The sequence below is a fragment of the Panthera leo genome, chromosome C1 (genome assembly GCF_018350215.1).
Source record: "Panthera leo isolate Ple1 chromosome C1, P.leo_Ple1_pat1.1, whole genome shotgun sequence".
NCBI classification, from domain to species: domain Eukaryota; kingdom Metazoa; phylum Chordata; class Mammalia; order Carnivora; family Felidae; genus Panthera; species Panthera leo.
In genome coordinates, this window is record NC_056686.1 from 191,179,156 (window position 1) to 191,200,328 (window position 21,173).

The 21,173-nt window shown below is 40.8% G+C and overlaps 1 protein-coding gene across 1 annotated transcript in view; it reads right to left on the bottom strand.

Annotated features, from left to right (window-relative positions):
* DYTN (dystrotelin) overlaps positions 1 to 21,173 on the bottom strand; it is a 53,096-nt gene that overhangs the window by 6,039 nt on the left and 25,884 nt on the right. Inside the window, exon 11 of the mRNA XM_042953101.1 lies at positions 2,069 to 2,228. Coding sequence (XP_042809035.1) covers positions 2,069 to 2,228 — 160 coding nt within the window. The remainder of the gene's footprint in view (positions 1 to 2,068; positions 2,229 to 21,173) is intronic.

The window sequence follows — 21,173 nt, forward strand, 5'->3', positions numbered from 1 at the left end:
CATAATGATCCATCTAGCTAGGTATGTTGGGGGGCTTCTAATAAGCCATGGGTATAGAATCTAGGGGGTGTGCACCCTATAAAGCACAATTCCCAAAGTGTGGTCCACAGATTCTCGGAAATCCCTAAGACCTTCTTAGAGGTCTGTGAGGTCAAAATTATTTGCCCGATGATACTTAGATATTATTTGCCTGTTCACTGTGTTGACATTTGCCCCGAGGGTACAGAGTCAAAAGTAAGGCTAAAGTAAGTAAGGCTAACACCGTTGGTGCCTTGGTACAAATCAAGGCAGCATCCAAGAGTGCTACTAGTCAGTAGTGTTCTTCACAATTATGCTCTCGCAGCTAAAATAAATAAATAAATAAATAAATAAAAATAAAATAAAAATATCCTTGGTGGTATAACAAACATTTTCAGTTTTCTTAGTTATGACATGTATTTTTTAGGATGAAAAATGTACATGATGACATGTATTTTGTAGAATACATGTATGACATATGTAGGATGAAGTGGGAAGTGTGCAAAATACTTCTAATGTTACTGAAACACAAAAGTTGCCTTTTGGGTGAAAGGATGGACTTGCAGACTGTTATGCAGACTTGGAAGTCTGGCAAACATTTTCCAAAAATAGGTGAAGTGAGATTGCCACAGTAAGGAAGCAATTCACAGTATGTGTTGTCAATTTTAACAGGTGAGGCTTGTAGCAGAAACCAGATTTTAGAAAACTCGGATCTACCACCACGTGCATGATACCTTTCCAACCCGGAAAGAAAGACTTTCCTGATGAGCTTAATGGTGGTATTAATGAATGTGATTTGGCGGGGGCGGAGGAGGAAGGGTGGGTATTGTCTAATGGGAGGCAAGAAGTTTGGCTTAGCTCAGCGAACTTCCAAATTACCAGTGTATCGTGCTCCAATATCATGCATGGGTAGAAGCTTCATTCGAAGAGCACAACACAACATTGTATTTTAATGAAACAAGAGTGTGAGAGAGCGATGGCTTCAGATTCAAGGTTGCAACTCTCCTTTAAGAAACAATCACTTGTGTTTCGGTGCACTTCCAACGAAAAAGATCTCTAATGATTTGAAAAGCCTTTATTCAAACATTTTTCTCTTTTTCAACTGCAAATCTCTATAAGACCAGATTTCTTCATATACTTCAATAAAACATCTTGAATGAAGCAGTGAAGTCATGTCTTCTATTTATTTATTAACTTATTTATTTAATTAAAAAAAATTAATGTTTATTTACATTTTTTAATGTTTACTTTTGACACAGAGAGAGAGAGAGTGAGAAAGACAGAACGAGAGAAACAGAGTGTGAGACGGTGAGGGGCAGAGAGAGAGACAGAGGGAGACACAGAATAGAATCTGAAGCAGGCTCCCGGCTCTGCACTATCAGCACAGAGCCCGACACAGGGCTTGAACCCGTGAACCATGAGATCATGCCCTGAGCTGATGTCAGACGCTTAACGAACTGACCCACCCAGGCGCCCCATGTCATGTCTTTTATTAAGCCAGGTATTAAAGAAATTTGTTTAAAAATGTGAAACAATGCCACTATTCTAAGGTTTTTTTTTTTTTTTTAAATATATAGTTACTATTTAAAATTGTTCCCTATGTAATGGGTTTACTACATTTTTAAATTCAGTAATAAACTTTTAAGCCACCTCTCGCTTTTATTTTTGATCATGGTAAAGAGCAATAGATATAACCCACAAAAGCTCCTTGAGATCCTCAAATTTTTTTTAAGAATGTAAAAAGGATGCAGAGACCAAAAGGCTAATCAGTGCTGTAAAGGACCACTTTGCTCTAGATCTATAGTTTCTAAATTGCACTGATAACCACACCAGCCACCAATTCTCCCAATGGCATTGCCTTCAGGAAGGGGAAGGACACAGTCTGGAGAGGATAAGAGTGGGAGGAGTGAGGGAATGGAGAGAGGAGGCAGGGAAGAGAAGAGGCCGATCAGAGTGAGGTGAGAAGCTTCAGGCAGAAGTCCCTCCACTGGCCAGAGGATTTGAGGTCAGATTTCTGGACGGTCCAGATGGTATCTCCCACACTGCCTACCTGTAGATGCTGCCCCATCTGCTGTAGCTGGGTCCACAGACTATCCTGGTTGGCCGTGAGTTGGTGAATCTTTGTTTCAAATCGGCAACTTTTTTCTTTCTGGGCGGCATATATGGCTTGCAACTTGTCTTTGTATCGGTTTAACTGTTTTTTAAGGACTCTGCAAAGAGGACAGGCATGAGTAGGAAGGGCAAGAGGCCAGCACACTCACCAGAGCCCTAGCAAGATGTACCGTGAGTCCTCTCTGTGGGAAGATACTGGAGGAGCCTGTGCCTTGACTATTACTTAACCTTGATCAATGCTGTTTTATACTGTTTGACAATATGGTCACCATATACCACTGCCTTATGTCTCTTATATATACACACAATTCCATTAAGAATTTCATTGGCATTAGAGGTGTTTTAGAAAACTCATCATGCATGTTATGGGTTGCTTTTGACAGCATACCTTCACTAGCTAGTTGCATTTGAAATTTGACCTTATTCATTATCATTTTGTCTGGAATCACTCCATTTAGAAAGACAGTATATATGTCATGGCTAAACACCTAGCAGGGCAGGGAGGGACCAGGACAGGGAGGGAACAACGAGGCAGGCAATTCATGAATTGTGGGTCTGTTTTGGTTCCTCTTCCTAAATGCAGTTGTTTATGGGTTTAAGAAAGAACCAGGCAGTCAGGGAAATTCTTTTAAAACACAAACCAGATCATGTCAGTCCTCTGCTCAAAATCCTCCAAGGGTCCCCTTCCTTGTTTAGAGCCAAAGTCCTTCAGAGGCAGACAAGGCCCAGCAGTTGGCCAAGAGCCCCCTTTCCTCTTTGGCCTCCCTCTGCTTCCCCTCTGGCTCACTCACTGCCAGCCACACAGAGCTCTTGGCTACTCTCAACACACCCGTCTGCCCTTTTGGTCCTTCTGCCTGGAACCCTCCTTCCTCTCCTCACCCTCTCACTGTCATTGCTCAACATTGCATTTTCAGTGAGGTGATCCCTGACTGCCTTACTTGATGAAATGTTCTGAATCTCTCTGTTAAGTCCATCAGGTCCAGTGTGTCATTCAAAGCTATTGTTTCCTTGTTGATTTTCTGCTTAGATGATGTATCCATTAGTGTAAGAGGAGCTTTAAAGTCCCCTATCAATGAGTTTCTTTATGTTTGTGATTAATTGATTTAGATATTTGGGTTCATTAAGTTAGGGGCATAAACATTTACAATTGTTAGATCTTCTTGGTGGACCTCTAAATTATGATATAATGCCCTTCTTCATCTCTTGTTACAGGGTTTGTTTTAAAATCTAGTTTGTCTGATATAAGCATTGCTACTTTGGCTTTCTTTTGATGTCCATTAGCATGATAGATGGTTCTCCATCCCCTTACTTTCAGTCTGCAGGTGTCTTTACTGAAATGAGTCTCTCGTAGGCAGCATATAGATGAATCTTATTTTTTAATCCATTCTGATATCCTATGTCTTTTGACTGGAGCCTTTAGTCCATTTACATTCACGGTGATTATTGAAACATAAATTTAGTGTCTTTGTGTTATCTGTAGTGTTGGTGTTTCTGGTGATGATTTCTGGTCCTTTCTAGTCTTTGCTGCTTTTGGTCTTTTTTTTTTCTCCACTCAAAGAGTGCCCCTTAAAATTTCTTGTAGGACTGGTTTAGTGGTCACAAACGCCTTTCATTTTTATTTGTCTGGGAAACTCTCTATTTCTCCTTCTATTTTGAATGACAGCCTTGCTGGATAAAGAATTCTTGGCTGCACATTTTTTCTGATTCAGCATGTTTAATATATCTTGCTACTCTTTTCTGATCTGCCGAGTTTCTGTGGACAGATCTGCTGTGAACTGACCTGATCTGTCTTCCCTTGTAGGTTAGGGACTTCCCTCCCCACCCCCCCCACCCCCCCGCTGCTTTCTTTCCTTGTCTGCGTATTTTGTGAATTTGACTATGATATATCTTGGTGATGGCAGGCTTTTTTTGAGTTTAATGGGAGTTCTCTGTGCTTCTTGGATTTTGATGTCTGTGGCTTTCCCCAGATTAAGGAAGTTTTCAGTTATAACTTGCTCACATAAATCTTCTGCCCCTTTTTTCTTGCTTCATCTTCTGGGACACCTGTGATTTGAATGTTACTACATTTTAATAAATTGCTGAGTTCCTTAAGGCTACCTTCATGACCACTGACCTGTGTTTTCCCCTTCTTTTCAGCTTCATTATTTCCCGTAATTTTACTTCTATACCACAAATTCACTCCTCTGTCTCATCCATCCTCATTTTTATGGCCTCTGTGTGGGTTTGCATCTCAGTTATAGAATTTTTAATTTTGGCCTGACTAGATTTTAGTTCTTTTATCTCTGCAGAAAGGGATTCTCTGGTGATTTCTATGCTTTTTTCAATCACAGGTAGTATCCTTATAACTGTTGTTTTAAACTCTAGTTCGGCATCTTACTTATGTCTGCATTGATTAAATCCTTGGCTGTCATTTCTTCCTTTTCTTTCTTTAGAGGTAAATTCCTCCATCTTGTCATTTTGGGGGGGAAACATAATAATAATAATAATAATAATAGAATAAAATAAAATAAAAATTGAAAACCTGAAAACATAAAATAAGGGAAGCTAGCTCCTAGGTGTGTTTTGGTCTGCTTGTTAAGAGAAGCTTGATAGAAAAAAGAGAAAAGAAGAGAGAAAAAAAAATTAAAAATTAAAAAATAAAAAATAAAACAATTTTGCTCTTTCTGTATCCAAGAAATAAAAGAAAAACAATAGAAAAAACAAAACAAAACAGAAGCAGCGGCAACAACAAAAAACAAACAAAACACCCAAATGAAGCTAGATCCAGTTTCCCCTAGAGCTGAAACTTTGCAGGAGTCTATGGTCAGTAGACTGAACTCGTGGAAGGGATCTAGGCTGGTCTTCTAAGGGAGGGGCCTGCCTCTATGGTTCTCAGTTCTCAAGCCCACTTGCTTAGCCGAGAGGTGTCTGGAGGTCACAGCCGGGCAGGGCTTGGTGTAATGGCTCCATTCTCCACTTGGTGGCGCTGTATAGCGCACTGGGGTCAATCACTGTTGGTGGGCTAATAGCGAAAATGCCTTCACCATTCTCTCTAGTCTCCAGAGCAGGAAGTTCACACTCTCACAGGCGTGCGATCAGTCACCCCTCCTGTGTCCCCACTTCCGCCAGCTCCCCATCTGCCCCCTGTCTATGTCCAAGCTGTTTGCCTACCAGGCGGTGCCTCTCTCCAAAATTTTTATCTCAGGCCTGGCTGTGTTTCAAAATCCCACCATTTAGAGACTCCAGCTGGTCAGACCTGCAGTGATCTTCTGGGGGAGGGTCTCCTCGTGTTGTGGCTGGTGCCGCTTGTCCCAAGAAATAGTCACGTTACTGTACTGTGGCAACAGATCAGATTTATGGTAAATCACAACACCTGGCCGGGGCTAGGGTTTGCTGCCCTCAGCCGGCGTCTTTGTTCCTATACTGGTGACCTTGGCTAGATCGGAGGGAAGATGGCGGCATAGGAGGACGCTGGGCTCACTGCATCCTGCTGATCACTTAGATTCCACCTACACCTGCCTAAATAACCCAGAAAACTGCCAGAAGACAAGCAGAACGGAGTCTCCAGAGCCAAGCGCAGATGAGAGGCCCACGGAAGAGGGTAGGAAGGGCAGCAAGGCGGTGCGCCTACACGGACTGGTGGGAGGGAGCCAGGGTGGAGGGGCAGCCCACTGGCCAAGCAGAGCCCACGAGTCTGGCTTGCAAAAGCAGAGGGGCCAGGCAGAGTGTGTTCTGACAGCAAGCGGGACTTAACATCTGGAAGGTTATAAGTTAACAGCTCTGCTCAGAGAGTGGGAAGGCTGAAGGACAATGGGAGGGAGAGTTGCTGAGCCCCGGACGGCAGAGTGCAGCTTGGCGGGGAACAAAGGCATTCGCCAGCACCAATTCCCTCACCCATCCCCCAGCCAAAATCCCAAAGGGAACCAGTTCCTTCCAGGGAACTTGCTTGCACCGTGCAAACACCCAATGCTGTGCTTCTGCAGACCCACACCTCCGGTGGCAGGCCTGACTCCTTCCCGGTGCCACAGGGCCCCTCCCGAAGCGGATCTCCGAAGGATAAGTGAGCTGAGCCTGCCCCTCCCGCCCCCGTGCACCTTGCCCATCCACCCCAGCTAATATGCCAGATCCCCAGCACCACAGCCTGGCAGTGTGCAAGTAGCCCAGACGGGCCACACCACCCCACAGTGAATCCCGCCCCTAGGAGAGGGGAAGAGAAGGTACACACCAGTCTGATGGTGGCCCCAGCGGTGGGCTGGAGGCAGACATCAGGTCTGACTGCGGCCCCACCCACCAACACGAGTTATTCAAGACAGCACAGGGGAAGTGCGCCGCAGTCCCGCACCACTCCAGGGACTATCCAAAATGATGAAACGGGAGAATTCCCCTCAAAAGAATCTCCAGGAAATAACAACAGCTAATGAACTGATCAAAAAGGATTTCAACCGTATAACAGAAAGTGAATTTAGAATAATGGTCATAAAATTAATCTCTGGGCTTGAAAACAGTATAGAGGACAGCAGAGAATCTATTGCTACAGAGATCATGGGACTAAGGAACAGTCAGGAGGAGCTAAAAAATGCTATAAACAAGCTGCAAAATAAAATGGAAACGACCACAGTTTGGATTGAAGAGGCAGAGGAGAGAATAGGTGAACTAGAAGATAAAGTTATGGAAAAAGAGGAAGCTGAGAAAAAGAGAGATAAAAAAATCCAGGAGTATGAGGGGAAAATTAGAGAACTAAGTGATGCACTAAAGAGAAATAATCTACACATAATTGGTATTCCAGAGGAGGAAGAGAGAGGGAAAGGTGCTGAAGGTGTACTTGAAGAAATCATAGCTGAGAACTTCCCTGATCTGGGGAAGGAAAAAGGCATTGAAATCCAAGAGGCACAGAGAACTCCCTTCAGACGTAACTTGAATTGATCTTCTGCACAACATATCATAGTGAAATTGGCAAAATACAAGGATAAAGAGAAAATTCTGAAAGCAGCTAGGGATAAAAACTCTCTAACATATAAAGGGAGACCTATAAGACTTGTGACCGATCTCTCTACTGAAACTTGGCAGGCCAGAAAGGAATGGCAGGAGATCTTCAATGTGATGAACAGAAAAAATATGCAGCCGAGAATCCTTTATCCAGCAAGTCTGTCATTTAGAATAGAAGGAGAGATAAAGGTCTTCCCAAACTAACAAAAACGACGAAGGAATTCGTCACCACTAAGCCAGCCCTACAAGAGATCCTAAGGGGGATCCTGTGAGACAAAGTACCAGAGACATCGCTACAAGCATAAAACATACAGACATCACAATGACTCTAAACCCATATCTTTCTATAATAACATTGAATGTAAATGGATTAAATATGCCAACCAAAAGACATAGGGTATTAGAATGGATAAAAAAACAAGACCCATCTATTTGCTGTCTACAAGAGACTCATTTTAGACCTGAGGACACCTTCAGATTGAGAGCGAGGGGATGGAGAACTATTTATCATGCTACTGGAAGTCAAAAGAAAGCTGGAGTAGCCATACTTATATCAGACAAACTAGACTTTAAATTAAAGGCTGTAGCAAGAGATGAAGAAGGGCATTATATAATAATTACAGGGTCTATCCATCAGGAAGAGCTAACAATTATAAATGTCTATGCACCGAATACGGGAGCCCCAAATATATAAAACAATTACTCACAAACACAAGCAACCTTATTGGTAAGAATGTGGTAATTGCAGGGGACTTTAACACGCCACTTACAGAAATAGATAGATCATCTAGACACACGGTCAATAAAGAAACAAGGGCCCTGAATGACACACTGGATCAGATGGACTTGACAGATGTATTTAGAACTCTGCATCCCAAAGCAACAGAATATACTTTCTTCTCAAGTGCACATGGAACATTCTCCAAGATAGATCACATACTGGGTCACAAAACAGCCCTTCATAAGTATACAAGAACTGAGATCATACCATGCATACTTTCAGACCACAATGCTATGAAGCTTGAAATCAACCACAGGAAAAAGTCTGAAAAAACCTCCAAAAGCACGGAGGTCAAAGAACACCCTGTTAAAGAATGAGTGGGTCAACCAGGCAATTAGAGAAGAAATTTAAAAATATATGGAAACAAACGAAAATGAAAATACAACAATCCAAACGCTTTGGGATGCAGCGAAGGCAGTCCTGAGAGGAAAATACATTGCAATCCAGGCCTATCTCAAGAAACAAGAAAAATTCCAAATACAAAATCTAACAGCATACCAAAAGGAAATAGAAGCAGAACAGCAAAGACAGCCTAAACCCAGCAGAAGAAGAGAAATAATAAAGATCAGAGTAGAAATAAACAATATAGAATCTAAAAAAACTGTAGAGCAGATCAACGAAACCAAGAGCTGGTTTTTTGAAAAAATAAACAAAATTGACAAAACTCTAGCCAGGCTTCTCAAAAAGAAAAGGGAGATGACCTAAATAGATACAATCATGAATGAAAATGGAATTATTACAACCTATACTGGTGACCTTGGTGGCTCGATGGCACCTGTGGGATCTTTTGCCCATGGAGAGGCTGTAGCACCTCTACCAAATGCACGGGGAACCACTGCTACCTGTGCGACCCAGGGGATCCTCAGACCTCACTACAGCTGACCTCTGAAGTTTCAAACTCTGTACTCTGCCGTTTATAAAAAACTGGCGGTACTGAATCCGTCTCCTTCCTCCCCGCTCCAGTCAGTGGTTTGGGCGAACAGGTTTCTTGCGCAGTCCTCTGTGCCTGTTTTTACTTTCTCTCTAGCCGCTTTCCGGGGCTTTGGGGTGGAGTGCTTTCCTGTGCAAACCCGAAGCACTGCTCTCTTTCCCTCTTTCTCCTTTCTTGGAAAATGGCTTCCACTGCTTTTCTCCCCTAGGTCGCCTCCCCGCACCACTACCTGCCCGTGTTCTCTCCCTCAAATTATGCGGATTGTTCTGTTTATCATCGGATCTCTTTCCTATGTGTTCAAAATGGTTTGATGTTGATCTAGCTGTGATTGAGGGATGAGACAAACCCAGGGTCCCTTTACTACTCTGCCACCTTAACTTCTCCTAGTGGCTCCTGGACTGCCCTACTTGAAATTGCAAAAACCCGACCTCCAGCACCTCACATCCCCTTCCCTACTTATTTGTCTTCTTAGCTTTCTGCATGACTCATTGCTACGGAGCTTGATAAAGCCTTAGATTTTGGACTTAGTCTCCAGCCTTCAAACCTCCAGACACTCACATTATATGACATACGATATATTTTACTTGTTATTTTACGTACACCTTACTTATTCTATTACTTAATAATGTCTTACTGTCTCTTTATTCTGGCAAATTTTTTTCTTCTGGTTTGCTTGTTGCCATATTCCCAGGCCCAGGCCTAAAATAGTCCCGGTGACGGAGTATGTGTACAATTAAAACTGGCAGAATGAAGTACAATCTTCTTCTTTAATCAGCACGGTTGGCATATGGGTGGAATTTGTAGGAATCAAATTGTCGGTGGCAAACGCAACAAGATTTCTCAGTGTTAGAACCTCTGAAATTCCTAATTACCATAGGTCTTGGAGAGGCCTTGGGGTCTGGTTTGGGCTCCTGCCTAAAGTGGGCATCTCTGAAGGAGAGCCCTCACACTTATCGGCAATCACACTCAGATGAAAAGGGAGTCTGGCTCTAATATCCTTGATTATAATTGGAGTTTCAAATGTATCTTTATGATGGGTTTTTCAGAAAGGAGTCAGTCCAGGGACTTGAAGCACACAACAAAGATATATCCTCAGAAGTCACTCTGGACAGTTTTCTAGACACTGTTGTGCTTATTACAGCCATTAGTGGCATCAGTTTCTCTTTTTTTTCCTATGCTGGTCACTGTCCCCATCTCCCAAGCTTAATGGAACCAGCCCGATGATTTCTGTTCTGCTTAACTCAAATAGAATCAAAGTCTCCTTTTACCTTCGTATTGGGCTTAGTATTTCTCTGTTTAAGGGATTTCTTCTTAATAATAATAAAAAAACATGGTGATATATTTGTAGAAATTTTTCCACTCCCTGTGGAGTGCATTAACGGATTCGTGAGTTCTCCACAGTTCATTCCTGATGCTGACCACAGTCTAGAGGAGCAAGAAATACAGAATGTGAGTGTTTGTCTTTTGGTTTGAATTTAACCCACATTCCTTGCAATTCATCTTAGGAACATGATAATGAGATATGTACGTATTCTAATATATATAATGTATACCATACATATATGAAATACAGTCTATTTCAAGAAGTGAGTGGTGTTTGGGTTTAGGTTCATATACAAGGATGCAGATGTTCATATGCTCACAGGGCAACTTCACCATCTCATTTTTACATGATGCTTTTCTTTAAAAGGATTTCACCATGAACAAGATTTTTAGGTTTTAAAAATAAGTTACAACAGTCCTTTTGCCTGAGCTAGGCTGCTGCCCAGAAAACCTCCTTCCCCAAAGGCATCTATGAAAAGCAGTTGGGCCACTGACTTCCCCTTGGGAAGGAATCTTGGCTCAAGGAATCTTTCCTCTCGGTCTGTCACTTTCTACTTAAACTTTCCTATCTTTCCACCCCTTTCCACATGGATGTGTACTGAGAGTCATCACTTCTCTTTGGATTCACTGAGGCTCTTTGAATTAATAGTGATCAGCTCAGCTCTCATTTAGGATTTTCCCACCAAACTTTGCCTCTCATATCACATTCTGCTCCCTGAACGGCACCCAGGTATAAGTCCTGACTTGACCCAGACTGGCCCAGCCTCCTGGGGCACCGTGTACCAGCCCTTGGCTCCCGCACGTCTGGATGGGAGATTGGATTTTATTACTCTACACTTATAAGCAGCTGTGGCAATACTCTGTGGCCTTATCTCCTTCCTGCAAACCCGCTGAAGAGGAGCTGGCCACCTTGGGAACATTCGTCTACAGGAACAGCCTGAAAGAGGAAAGAGGGAAGGGCAGGAAGAAGGAACTGAACTACAGACTTAGAGTCACGCTCTCTGGTTGGCGTGTACTCTGTGGCCCCTCCGAGTGACCTGGGCCTGTCTGTCTCTTCACTCAAATGTTCAAACAGCTTCTGTATGCCTCGCATAGCCTTGGAGTCCGCGAACGTTATATTATTAACATCAGTGTTATCACGTGGTACATGTTGTTCTGCAGTTGAGAAGCGTTTCGGGTTGGCACATATGGGCTTACCATGGTTCAGCCATAGAGAAGGTACTACGGTTTATTTAGTCATTCTCACTTGGAGGGCATCAAGCTGTTTCCAGTTTTTCGAAAGTGTAAGCAATGTTGCAGTGAACAAAGCTGTAATGTCTCCTCGAGCATATATGTGTGCAGGGTTCTCAGGTTTTACGTTTAATAGATAGTAGCCATTTGCCCACTTTGGGCACACACGTGCACACATATGCACACACACGTGAACACGTATGTATGCATATTTGGAAATGCATAGATATACCGCAAATAATGCGAAGATCTAGCCCAAACATTACCTCTGGGGAACTGGGAACCTGACCTGGGATGGGAATTATGGTTGAAAAAGACCTTGCCTTTCTCTGCAATATTTTAACTTTTTCTAAGGCAAACAGATTCATCTTATTTGTATAATTAAAAATGTTTTTTTTTTTCATCTAAGAAAGAAATGTGCTACATGAGTAAGATAGGCTGTAGCAACTATAAAAATGAAAAAGAGGTGAGGTGGAATAAAAGGAGAGTGAAATAAAGGATAGAAAACCCGAACAGCAAAACCTCTTTGAAATTTCCTCCTTTGGAACAAAGAAATGTCAAAGTGGAAGAAAGGCTCAGTTGTGGAAATGGCTTTTCTTCCGCTTTTATTCGAAGCAGGAGACGGAGAGGCTGCTTAATGTGTCCCCACACGGGTAACTGCAGCCTTCTGCATTGCTACGCCTGCAGGGCGGGGTCTATGGGGGCTGATGGTTACCATGCACACGGGCTGCCTGTCACTGGGCGGTCGCAGGACCCAGCCTCCGCTCACACTTCTTCCCAGCACCGCTGCAGCATGGGAGCTTTAATTTTTCCTGGGTGATTGAAAAACATTACAGATAATGTTCTGAAGACCTTCCTTAGGATCAGACTGTACTGATTACCCTGATTGAGGGGAACACCTACCAGTGGAGTCACACTTGGGAGAGCAAATAAACAACTGATTGAAAACAGGAGAAAGTACTTGCAGACCGTACGCGCGCGCGCGCGCACACACACACACACACACACACACACACACACACACAACCAAGGTGGCATTTCTAATTCCTTTGATGAAGAATTACGTTGGATTTTTTTTGTTTACGTTTCTCTTTCATTTTATTTCTTTTACCTCTCTTTGCCTCTCATCTCTTCCCTTCTAAATTTCCTGGCATTTTCCTTATGCCTGGATGTACTGGTTTTCCTTCCCCTCCCCTCTACTTTTGAATAGCATCACATTGTGTGATACTGAGTTGCCATGTTGAGGCCCCTATGGGCAGAAGAAATCTTTATCTGTAAGTTATACCAGCAAGTTTGGGGGCAGAAACTTCATATCTGTGGACACTGGACATCAAAATTTAAAGACATCAAAGTCGAATGCAGCTTACCTTTAGGATGTAGACTTAGCAACAGTCCCTTCAAAGCTGGACTTTGTCCACTAAGTGGCCAGTCCAGTTCCCTGGCTGCATATGCTGTTGTGGTGAGCGTTGCCCTCTTTTGGGGGAGCAAAAGGTAAGAGAAAATTCATGTTGCTCAGCTACATGTAAATGAGGATAGGTTTGTGTCTTCTTAAGGATATTAATACTGAATCTTCTAAAACATGCCACAAAGAACAATGTAGACTATATTATAATTAATTGTGTGTACCACTGTAGCCATTCATTCATAGTTTTTAGCTGGGAAGAATGTTTCCAATACACAGCACACTTGGAAACATCCGATTAACCTGATACATTTCTACTCTTCGGGAAAGACTATGCAATTGATCATATTAAAGAGGCCAAAGACTGACCAGTAGTTATCTAATTTGAGAATATATGTTTAAAATTTTGTTTTAAATGTTTATTTTTGAGAGAGAGAGAGAGAGAGAGAAAGAGAGAGAGAGCATGAGAGGGGAAGGGACAGAGAGAGAGAGGGAGACACAATCAGAAGCAGGCTCCAGGCTCTGAGCCATCAGCACAGAGCCTGACGTGAGGCTCAAACTCACGAAACGCGAGATCATGACCTGGACTGAAGTCAGATGTTTAACCGACTGAGCCACCCAGCTGCCCCATAAATGTTGCAATTCTAAATAAAAAATAGGCAAATCAAATTTAAGTTAAATCGAAGAACTATTCACTACAAACAGATATAGCTTTTAGTTTCAGTGATGCCAGGAATGTTTACTCTCAGAGACTATTAATGCAGTTCTCCCAATAAAGGAAAACATGAGATAATGTCAAATGAGGCTTTAAAAGAGATTTAAAATAAATAGATTCAAAATCATTTCTGATTGCATCTCCTCCCCCCCCCCCCCCCCCCCGCCAAAAACGTAACAGGAATAAGAAAAGAAAATTACTTCCTTCACATTAAAAGGAATTTCAATCCAACAACGAACACCATCAGAGTTAATGGAGAAGCATGAGAGAAATGCCCCATTAAATCTCATTCCATTTTTAGTGAGATAAGCTGTCCCACCACCTCTTGCATTATTCAGTCCTGTTCTGGAAGATTTGGATTCTCTCAGGAAGACATGCAGAGAAATGAGAGGTGTAAATATTGGAAAGAGAGACCAAAATATCCTTTTTTCCCCAAACTGTATGATTGTTTACTTAAAAGCAAAAGATTCACACTAAACCAGTATTTGAAATTATTAAGAGAGTTCAGAAAGCTTTCTCTTTATAAGAGAACTCTTCAAAAATCCATAACTTTCCAATATGCCATCATCAATAATTAAGAAAAAAGGTACAATGGGAAAGGCCTTTATTCAAAACAAGTACAACAAACGTAAAAGACCCAGGGTGTTCTCAGTGGGAAACGGAGAATGGTAAGAAGTAAGCTACATACAACCCTTACTGACAGATATGTACCTCAGAATAGAGGTTTAATGCAAATCGAACCAAAATACGAATGACTAATATTAAACTAATTTTAAAATGAATGGTTTTAAAGTTTTTCTAGAAGAATAATTGTTTAATAACAGCTAACATTTTAAAAAATACAAATAACAATGATGTCAGCAAGACAGCAGAGGAGGCGCTGGACCCTCCTATCTACCACCCGGCCCCAGACGCTGATTACACATCATGACAGTTCCGCCTCTGCTGGGGGGAGTTAGGAAAGGGGCGGGTCATATATCCACGTTCTGATTTTACTGGCAGTTGCTGGGAGAATTGCCTATTTAAGTAAAAAAGTAGGAATAGGAGAATACCCTCACCTTCTAACATGCATCGAAATAAAACCCAGGTAGACTTAAACCTTACTTAACTGCCGAAAAAAAGCCAAGCCATATTATGCCAAAAAAAAAAAAACAAACAAAAAACAAAAAACAAAAAACAAAAAGAAAACAACCCAAAAAACAAAAAATCAAGCCCCGTTAAAGCAAATACAGCTGAAGGGTCATTTGATTTTTTAACGCAGTAAATCTTCCAAGCATAAAACCGTGTAGGAAGTCAGAAAAGGAACGATTAACAATGTTTCCATAGAACTTAAAACTGTCTATATAGCAAGTCACATTATAAATAAGACTAAAAGGAAATAACTATGAAGAAGGGTTGCCCATGGCTAAAATCTTAAAAGTTCAAATACATTAATGAAACAAACTGATGCATCAGGAAAACTGGTCAGAAGACACCGACAGAAGAGAAAATACAATTGCTTTCTACGTTAAGAAGAGATGGACATTAAAGCAAATAAAAAAAATATTCTGCTCATAACATTAACAAAATTTAAAATTAAGTAACAGTACTAGCAAGGATCAAGCCAGATGGCTACCTGAATTCGCTAGGAGTATAGTTTGGTGCATAGCTTCTAAATAGTAATTTCATAGCGAGTATGAAGAGTCTTGACGACATTCCCACCTCTCATTCTAGTGATTTCACTTGAAGAACATATCCCCCTGAAACATTTAGGGAACCACGTACAAAGAATAAAGTACCAGGATTTCAATAGTAAACTATTAAAGTATGCAAAAATTGGAAATAACTCAAATATCCAATGACAGAAGAAGGGTTAAATAAATAATGCCACACCCACTTGAATAAACATTGCACGACAATGTGTCTGAAGAGTTGTAATGGCAATGGGAAATGCTCACAACATAACCTACACTGATATGGAACTATATAATCAATATGCTTTGCAGTATGATGTAAACTGTATTACAAGTACTTGCAGGGAAAGCAGTGCACCAAAATATTAACACATTACTATTAAAATAATATTAGGAAAGAGTACACTTATCACGAGGAGCACTGAGTCATGTGTAGAATTGTTGAATCACTGTATTGTACACCTGAAACTAATATAACTCCGTATCTCACTATACTGGAATTAAAATAAAAAAACTTAATAAAAAAATTAAAATATTACAATAGTGGCTCCATTGTGATTTGACTGCAGTTACAATTTTGTTCGTTGCCGGCTGTTCCAGGTTTTCTATAGTAAATACGTAGCACTTTGTGATTGGGGATAAAAAGTGATTTCAAAAAATATTTTCTTTATCACATTCACATCTGAATAGAAATCCTGCTCTAAAGCAGAGATTTATAAGAGGTGTTAATAATATTTAATTATCACCTACGGCATCGAGGAGAGCCTTTTTAGAAAATGCATAATCAGATATTAAATTTAATATTCAAAAGAGCATTAAAGTAGCGTGACTTTTTTTTTTTTTCTGGTGCTTTTCTTTCCCCCAGGCAACTACCTAGGTGATAGAGAGGAATTAGCCAATCATGGAAGTGGGGATTTTATCTCCCACCCTCTTTCTTGACAATCTAGAAAGGAGAATGCAAGGAAATTTAGCGATGGTTGCATCAAACCCCCAGGTCATCCTGTGCAGGTCAGATACTAGGGGTTCTAGGCACCGGTGTGTGTTTACCGTGTCTATCAGAAAGAACATAAAATAGAGCCGATTATTTTAAGGCCACGCATATTCCATTTTATACAGTTCCACTTAGTTTAATTCTTTTATTCAAAAGTTATTTTTAAAGCGTCTCACCATCTCGAGTTATTGCAGATAAGACAATTAAAAATAAAAGCAGGGAACTCCCTGCTCACAGATACTTCACATTTAATGAACAGATGAATATACAATCATTATCGACATTAACGCGATTATCTCTACAGGATGTGATGAGAGCACAGGGAATGAAGTGATTATTCTGTGCTACACTTGATTATGTCTTTAAGCAATGGGAGATTTGGGGAGAACCCGTAACTTCTTTGTCACATATGTTTGAGTAACGCACTCTCTTCCTACCCCGTCTGAGATAATTTTGATACCTTTGGGTTGCTCCACACCATTTTCAGTTCTCATACAAACATCAAATATATATTGGATTTATTTTGGGAAGAAAAATGACATCATTTTATACACATTATTCTGCCACTTGCCCTTTGGCTAATGTAGGATGATGAATGCCCTCTAGTATAATAGACACGTGCTTAAATTTGTTCATTTAAGCGGATTTATTATGTTCTGTTGGATGTCTGTTTCATGTGTGTTCCACCGGTTTTCTACTGGTGGACCCGTGGGTTGTTTCCGGTTTACTGCCCCACCCTCCAGTGCTGCAATGTGTGTCCTTATTTACTAGGTAGTGGTGCTTTTATTCCCATAAGATCATTCCCTTCAGTACTCAAACATGCTGTTATTTTTTCCATCATAACAAAACATTCTCTGCACTTCAGGCACACTGACTCTTTGCTCCCTCTACTGTCACAGATCCTGGAAAGAATTTTCTTTGGTATCTTCAATTCCTCAGGCCCCATTCTCTCCTAAACTGCCTCTAGTCTGATTTTTGCTACTACCACTGTCTTACACTGCTCTTTTTGAGGTCAATGATTCTCTCATTGCAAAATCCAAAGGCCAATTCTTGCTTGCCCTAGCAGCAGCATTGGACAGAGGAGACCACGCCTTCCTCCTTGAAACACTTTACCTACCTTCCAGGATGCCTCATTTTCTTCGTTTTCCTCCTAGATCGTTCATCTTTCTCGTCTCCCCTGCTGGCTTTTCTTCTGCTCTCCAACTTTGTAATGTGGACTGCTGCAGGGCTCAATCCGCTATCCACCTTTTTTCTGTCTATACTCTCCTCGGCGATCTCATAGAATGTCATGGCTTGAAGAGCCATCTGTGTTGGCAACTCCTAAATTTGCACCTCCAGGAGGCTTGCCCCCAAATTCCAGACCATGAATGGGCAACCGCCTAGTCGACATCTCCGCATGGGTGTCTGAGATATCTCAATCTTAACCTATCCCAAACTGAACTCCTGACCATCCTCCCCCAAAACCTGCTCCAAAAACAGCCTCCCTATTTCAGATGATAGCTACTTTCTCCTATTACTTACTATAGCATCACCATGACCATACAGTTTAGTATGACCCATAAGATCTGAGGATGAGAATATAAATTCTCTTAACTGATCCAAGCATATAAGGAAATCGAATATGTAGCAAAGTTGGCAATGTAATTAAGTGGGGGGAAAGATAGCAAAATTGGCACGCATCTGAAAGAAAGCAAAGTCAGACCCTTGCTAAAATAAATTCCAAATGGACTCAAATGTAAACTCAAAGTTGAAAAGAGGAACACCGGAAGAATATTTAGGAAATTATGATACAACCTTGCTTCTGCTTTTGCCCCAACCCTTGCATCCCCTTGGTCTATTTTCAGCGTGTCCTCCTTTGCTGAGTTCTGCCAAACTGGCCTCTTTGCTGTTCTTTGGACCTGCCAAGCACAGTTCCACTTCTGGCTGCTTGTCTGTTCAATTTGCAGGGCTTTTCTTAGACGCCTGTAGGATTCACTCCCTCACCTCCTTCAAGGCATCGTTCAAATGTGACTTTTCACAGACGTCCACTATTTAAATGTGCTACCAATTCCTCCTCTAAGTCTTGGCATCTCTCACCTGCTTCTTTTTTTTTCTTTTATTTTAGTATTTATAACTTCTCATATACTATACAATTCACCTATATGCCTATTTTTCATTGTCTAGTCTCCCCACTAGAATGAAAGCTCTCAGAAAGCAGAGACAGCTTTGTCCCTCTTGTTCACTGATGTATCCTAAGTGCCTAGAAGAGTGTTAGCTACAGGTTAATGGAATGAACAAACAAATGGAGATTTTTCAGCTTATTTTCTGAAAAGTCTGCAGCTACTTGTGTTCCTACTAAATTTCAGAGCGCCTATTCTCTTCCATATTTACCAGCACTGGGTGTGGTTATTCACTCACGCTTTGCTGTTCTGTTAGATACAATGATGGTAGCTCGTTGTTCCTTTAATTTGTAATTTAGCCACTAGTGACATTGAGAATATTTTGGGGTGTTTAATAGCCATTTGCAATACGTCTTCTGTGGTTGCCTATTTATATATTTGGTGTATTTTTCTCCTCATTCTCTTCCTCTTCCTCATTTTCTTCTTCCTCATTTCTCCTTCTCCTTCCTTCTCCTTCTTTTGGGTTTTTCTTATTAATTTGCAAGGGCTTTTCTGTCATATGGTTTGTCTTATTAGTGAAAATATTTTTCTAAGTTTATCTTTTGATTTTCTTTATATCATTCACCACAGGATAATATTTAAGTGTGCATGTTATCATGGATATCTGTGTATTATTATTTTTTAAAGTTTATTTGTTTTATTTTGAGGGAGAGAGAGAGTGAGCAGGGGTGGGGGGAGAGAGAGAATCCAAGCAGCCTCCACACTTAGCACAGAGCCCAATGTGGGGCTTGATCTCATGACTGTGAGATCATGACCTGAGCTGAAATCAAGAGTCGGATGCTTAACCAACTGAGCCACCCAGGTGCCCCTATATCTGCCTATTATTACTTCACAATGCTTTGTTTTTCTGTCTTTCTTAGGACGATCTCTTCCAACGCTAAGTTTCATATTTTTATTTTAAATTAAAATTGTTTTTACATTTATATATTAAAAAAATTTGAATATTAATTTATTTTTGAGAGGGAGAGAGAGACAGAGTGTGAGCAAGGGAGGGGCACAGAGAGAGGGCAACACAGAATCTGAAGCAGGCTCCGGACTCTGAGCTGTCAATACAGAGCCCAATGCAGGTTTCCGACCCATGAGATCATGACCTTAATCGACTGAGCCACCAGGTGCCCTTTTTTTATTACACATTTTTTTAATGTTTATTGATTTTTGAGAGACAGAGAGAGACAGAGCGTAAGAGGGGGAGGGGCAGAGAGAGGGAGACACAGAGAGTTGTTTTTACATTTAAATTTTAAACAATTTAGAATTTATTTTAGTTTATAGGATGAAATAAGGGCCAGTTTGCTTTCTTTCAGATGGATAGCCAACTACGCATCCTTTTTGGGGGAATCAAAACATCATCTTTATCATATATTAGGTTCCCATTTACGCTTGAATCAATAATTAAATTGTATATCTTATCCTCATATCTACATTTTCATTCTTTTTTTATACATAGTGGTTCTATAGTAAGTTTTAATATCTGTTGAAAAACATCCCTTCCCACTATTCTTCAATTTTATAATTTAAAATATTCTGGTACAATTTATTATTTCAAAATGCCTTCAAAATCATTTTATCGTATTTAAAAAAACATTGTGATTCTACTTGGAAATGGATTTAATTTAAATACAGTCAGGTCTCATTAATGATGGCCATTCTGTTTTACACAGTCACTGTGAACCTGACTTAATGCAGACTGACCCATCGCTCCAAGGGGAAATACAGGGTTAGAGGTTTTTGCTGGTCTCTGGGCAGATCATTTCCGTCATTCACTCAATATATAACTTTGTTTTATGTGTGTCTCTGTTTTTTTTTTTTTTTAATTTTTTTGGTAATGTTTATTTATTTTAGAGACAGAGAGACAGAGCACCAACGGGGGAGGGGCACAGAGCCGGAGACAGAATCTGAAGCAAGCTCCAGGGTCTGAGCTGTCAGCACAGAGCCCGACGTGGGGCTCAAACTCACGGACCGTGAGATTGTGATCTGAGCCGAAGTCGGACACCCAACCGACTGAGCCACCCGGGTGCCCCTGTGTGTCTCTGTTTATGGACACCTTATTCAATACATGTTGTTGATTTGTTTACATTGAACTTATGGTCAATAGCACTATAATGCATGCCCGCACAAAGGTTAAAGCACATTTTCTTGTTAAGGCACATATGTCATAGCCTTCTTGCCCTTAGGAACAGCAGACAACATTGCAGCACAATGCCGGCACTTTGCAACAGGGAAACCACCAAAAAAAAACGCACAAAAAATGTGAAAAGGATGTGTTTACGGTATAAAAACTGAAACAAAAAGGCAGAGTGACTCTCAGTTTGACCTCAGCCGTGCATTAGGCAACTCAAATTTTTTGCCACTCTGTGCATGTCTGCAAATGACCAGGAAAACGTTGCAAGTATTGATTTTAGGGTTATAAATAAATTTTCGTAAGTGCATTCAAAAATTTCATAACTACAAATAATGAGGATCAACTATATTAATTTTCAGAGCATGTACAATTCTCATGCTAGAGTCTTCTCCTTCATGAATTTGGTATGTTTCCCCCCTTTTCAGGTCTTATTTTCTGCACTCTGAAATATTATAGTTTTTTAACGTGGCTTTTGTATCTTTTTTGCTAAGCTTTTTTTCCCTAGTTTCTCTTTAAAATAATTTTTACAGGTACTGTAAATGGGATTTTAACAAAATTTCTAGCTGGCTATTGTTATCATGGTACAGAGCTATTAATTTGTGCATATGTATTTTATTTCCCACCACTCAAAGCCTATTAATTCTAATAGTTTTTGCTAGAGTTACTTAAGATTTCTTGGAGATTTACAATCATATTAGCTGCAAATGAAAGAAATTTTGTCTGTTTCACTGTTTTAATTTTTTTATTATATATG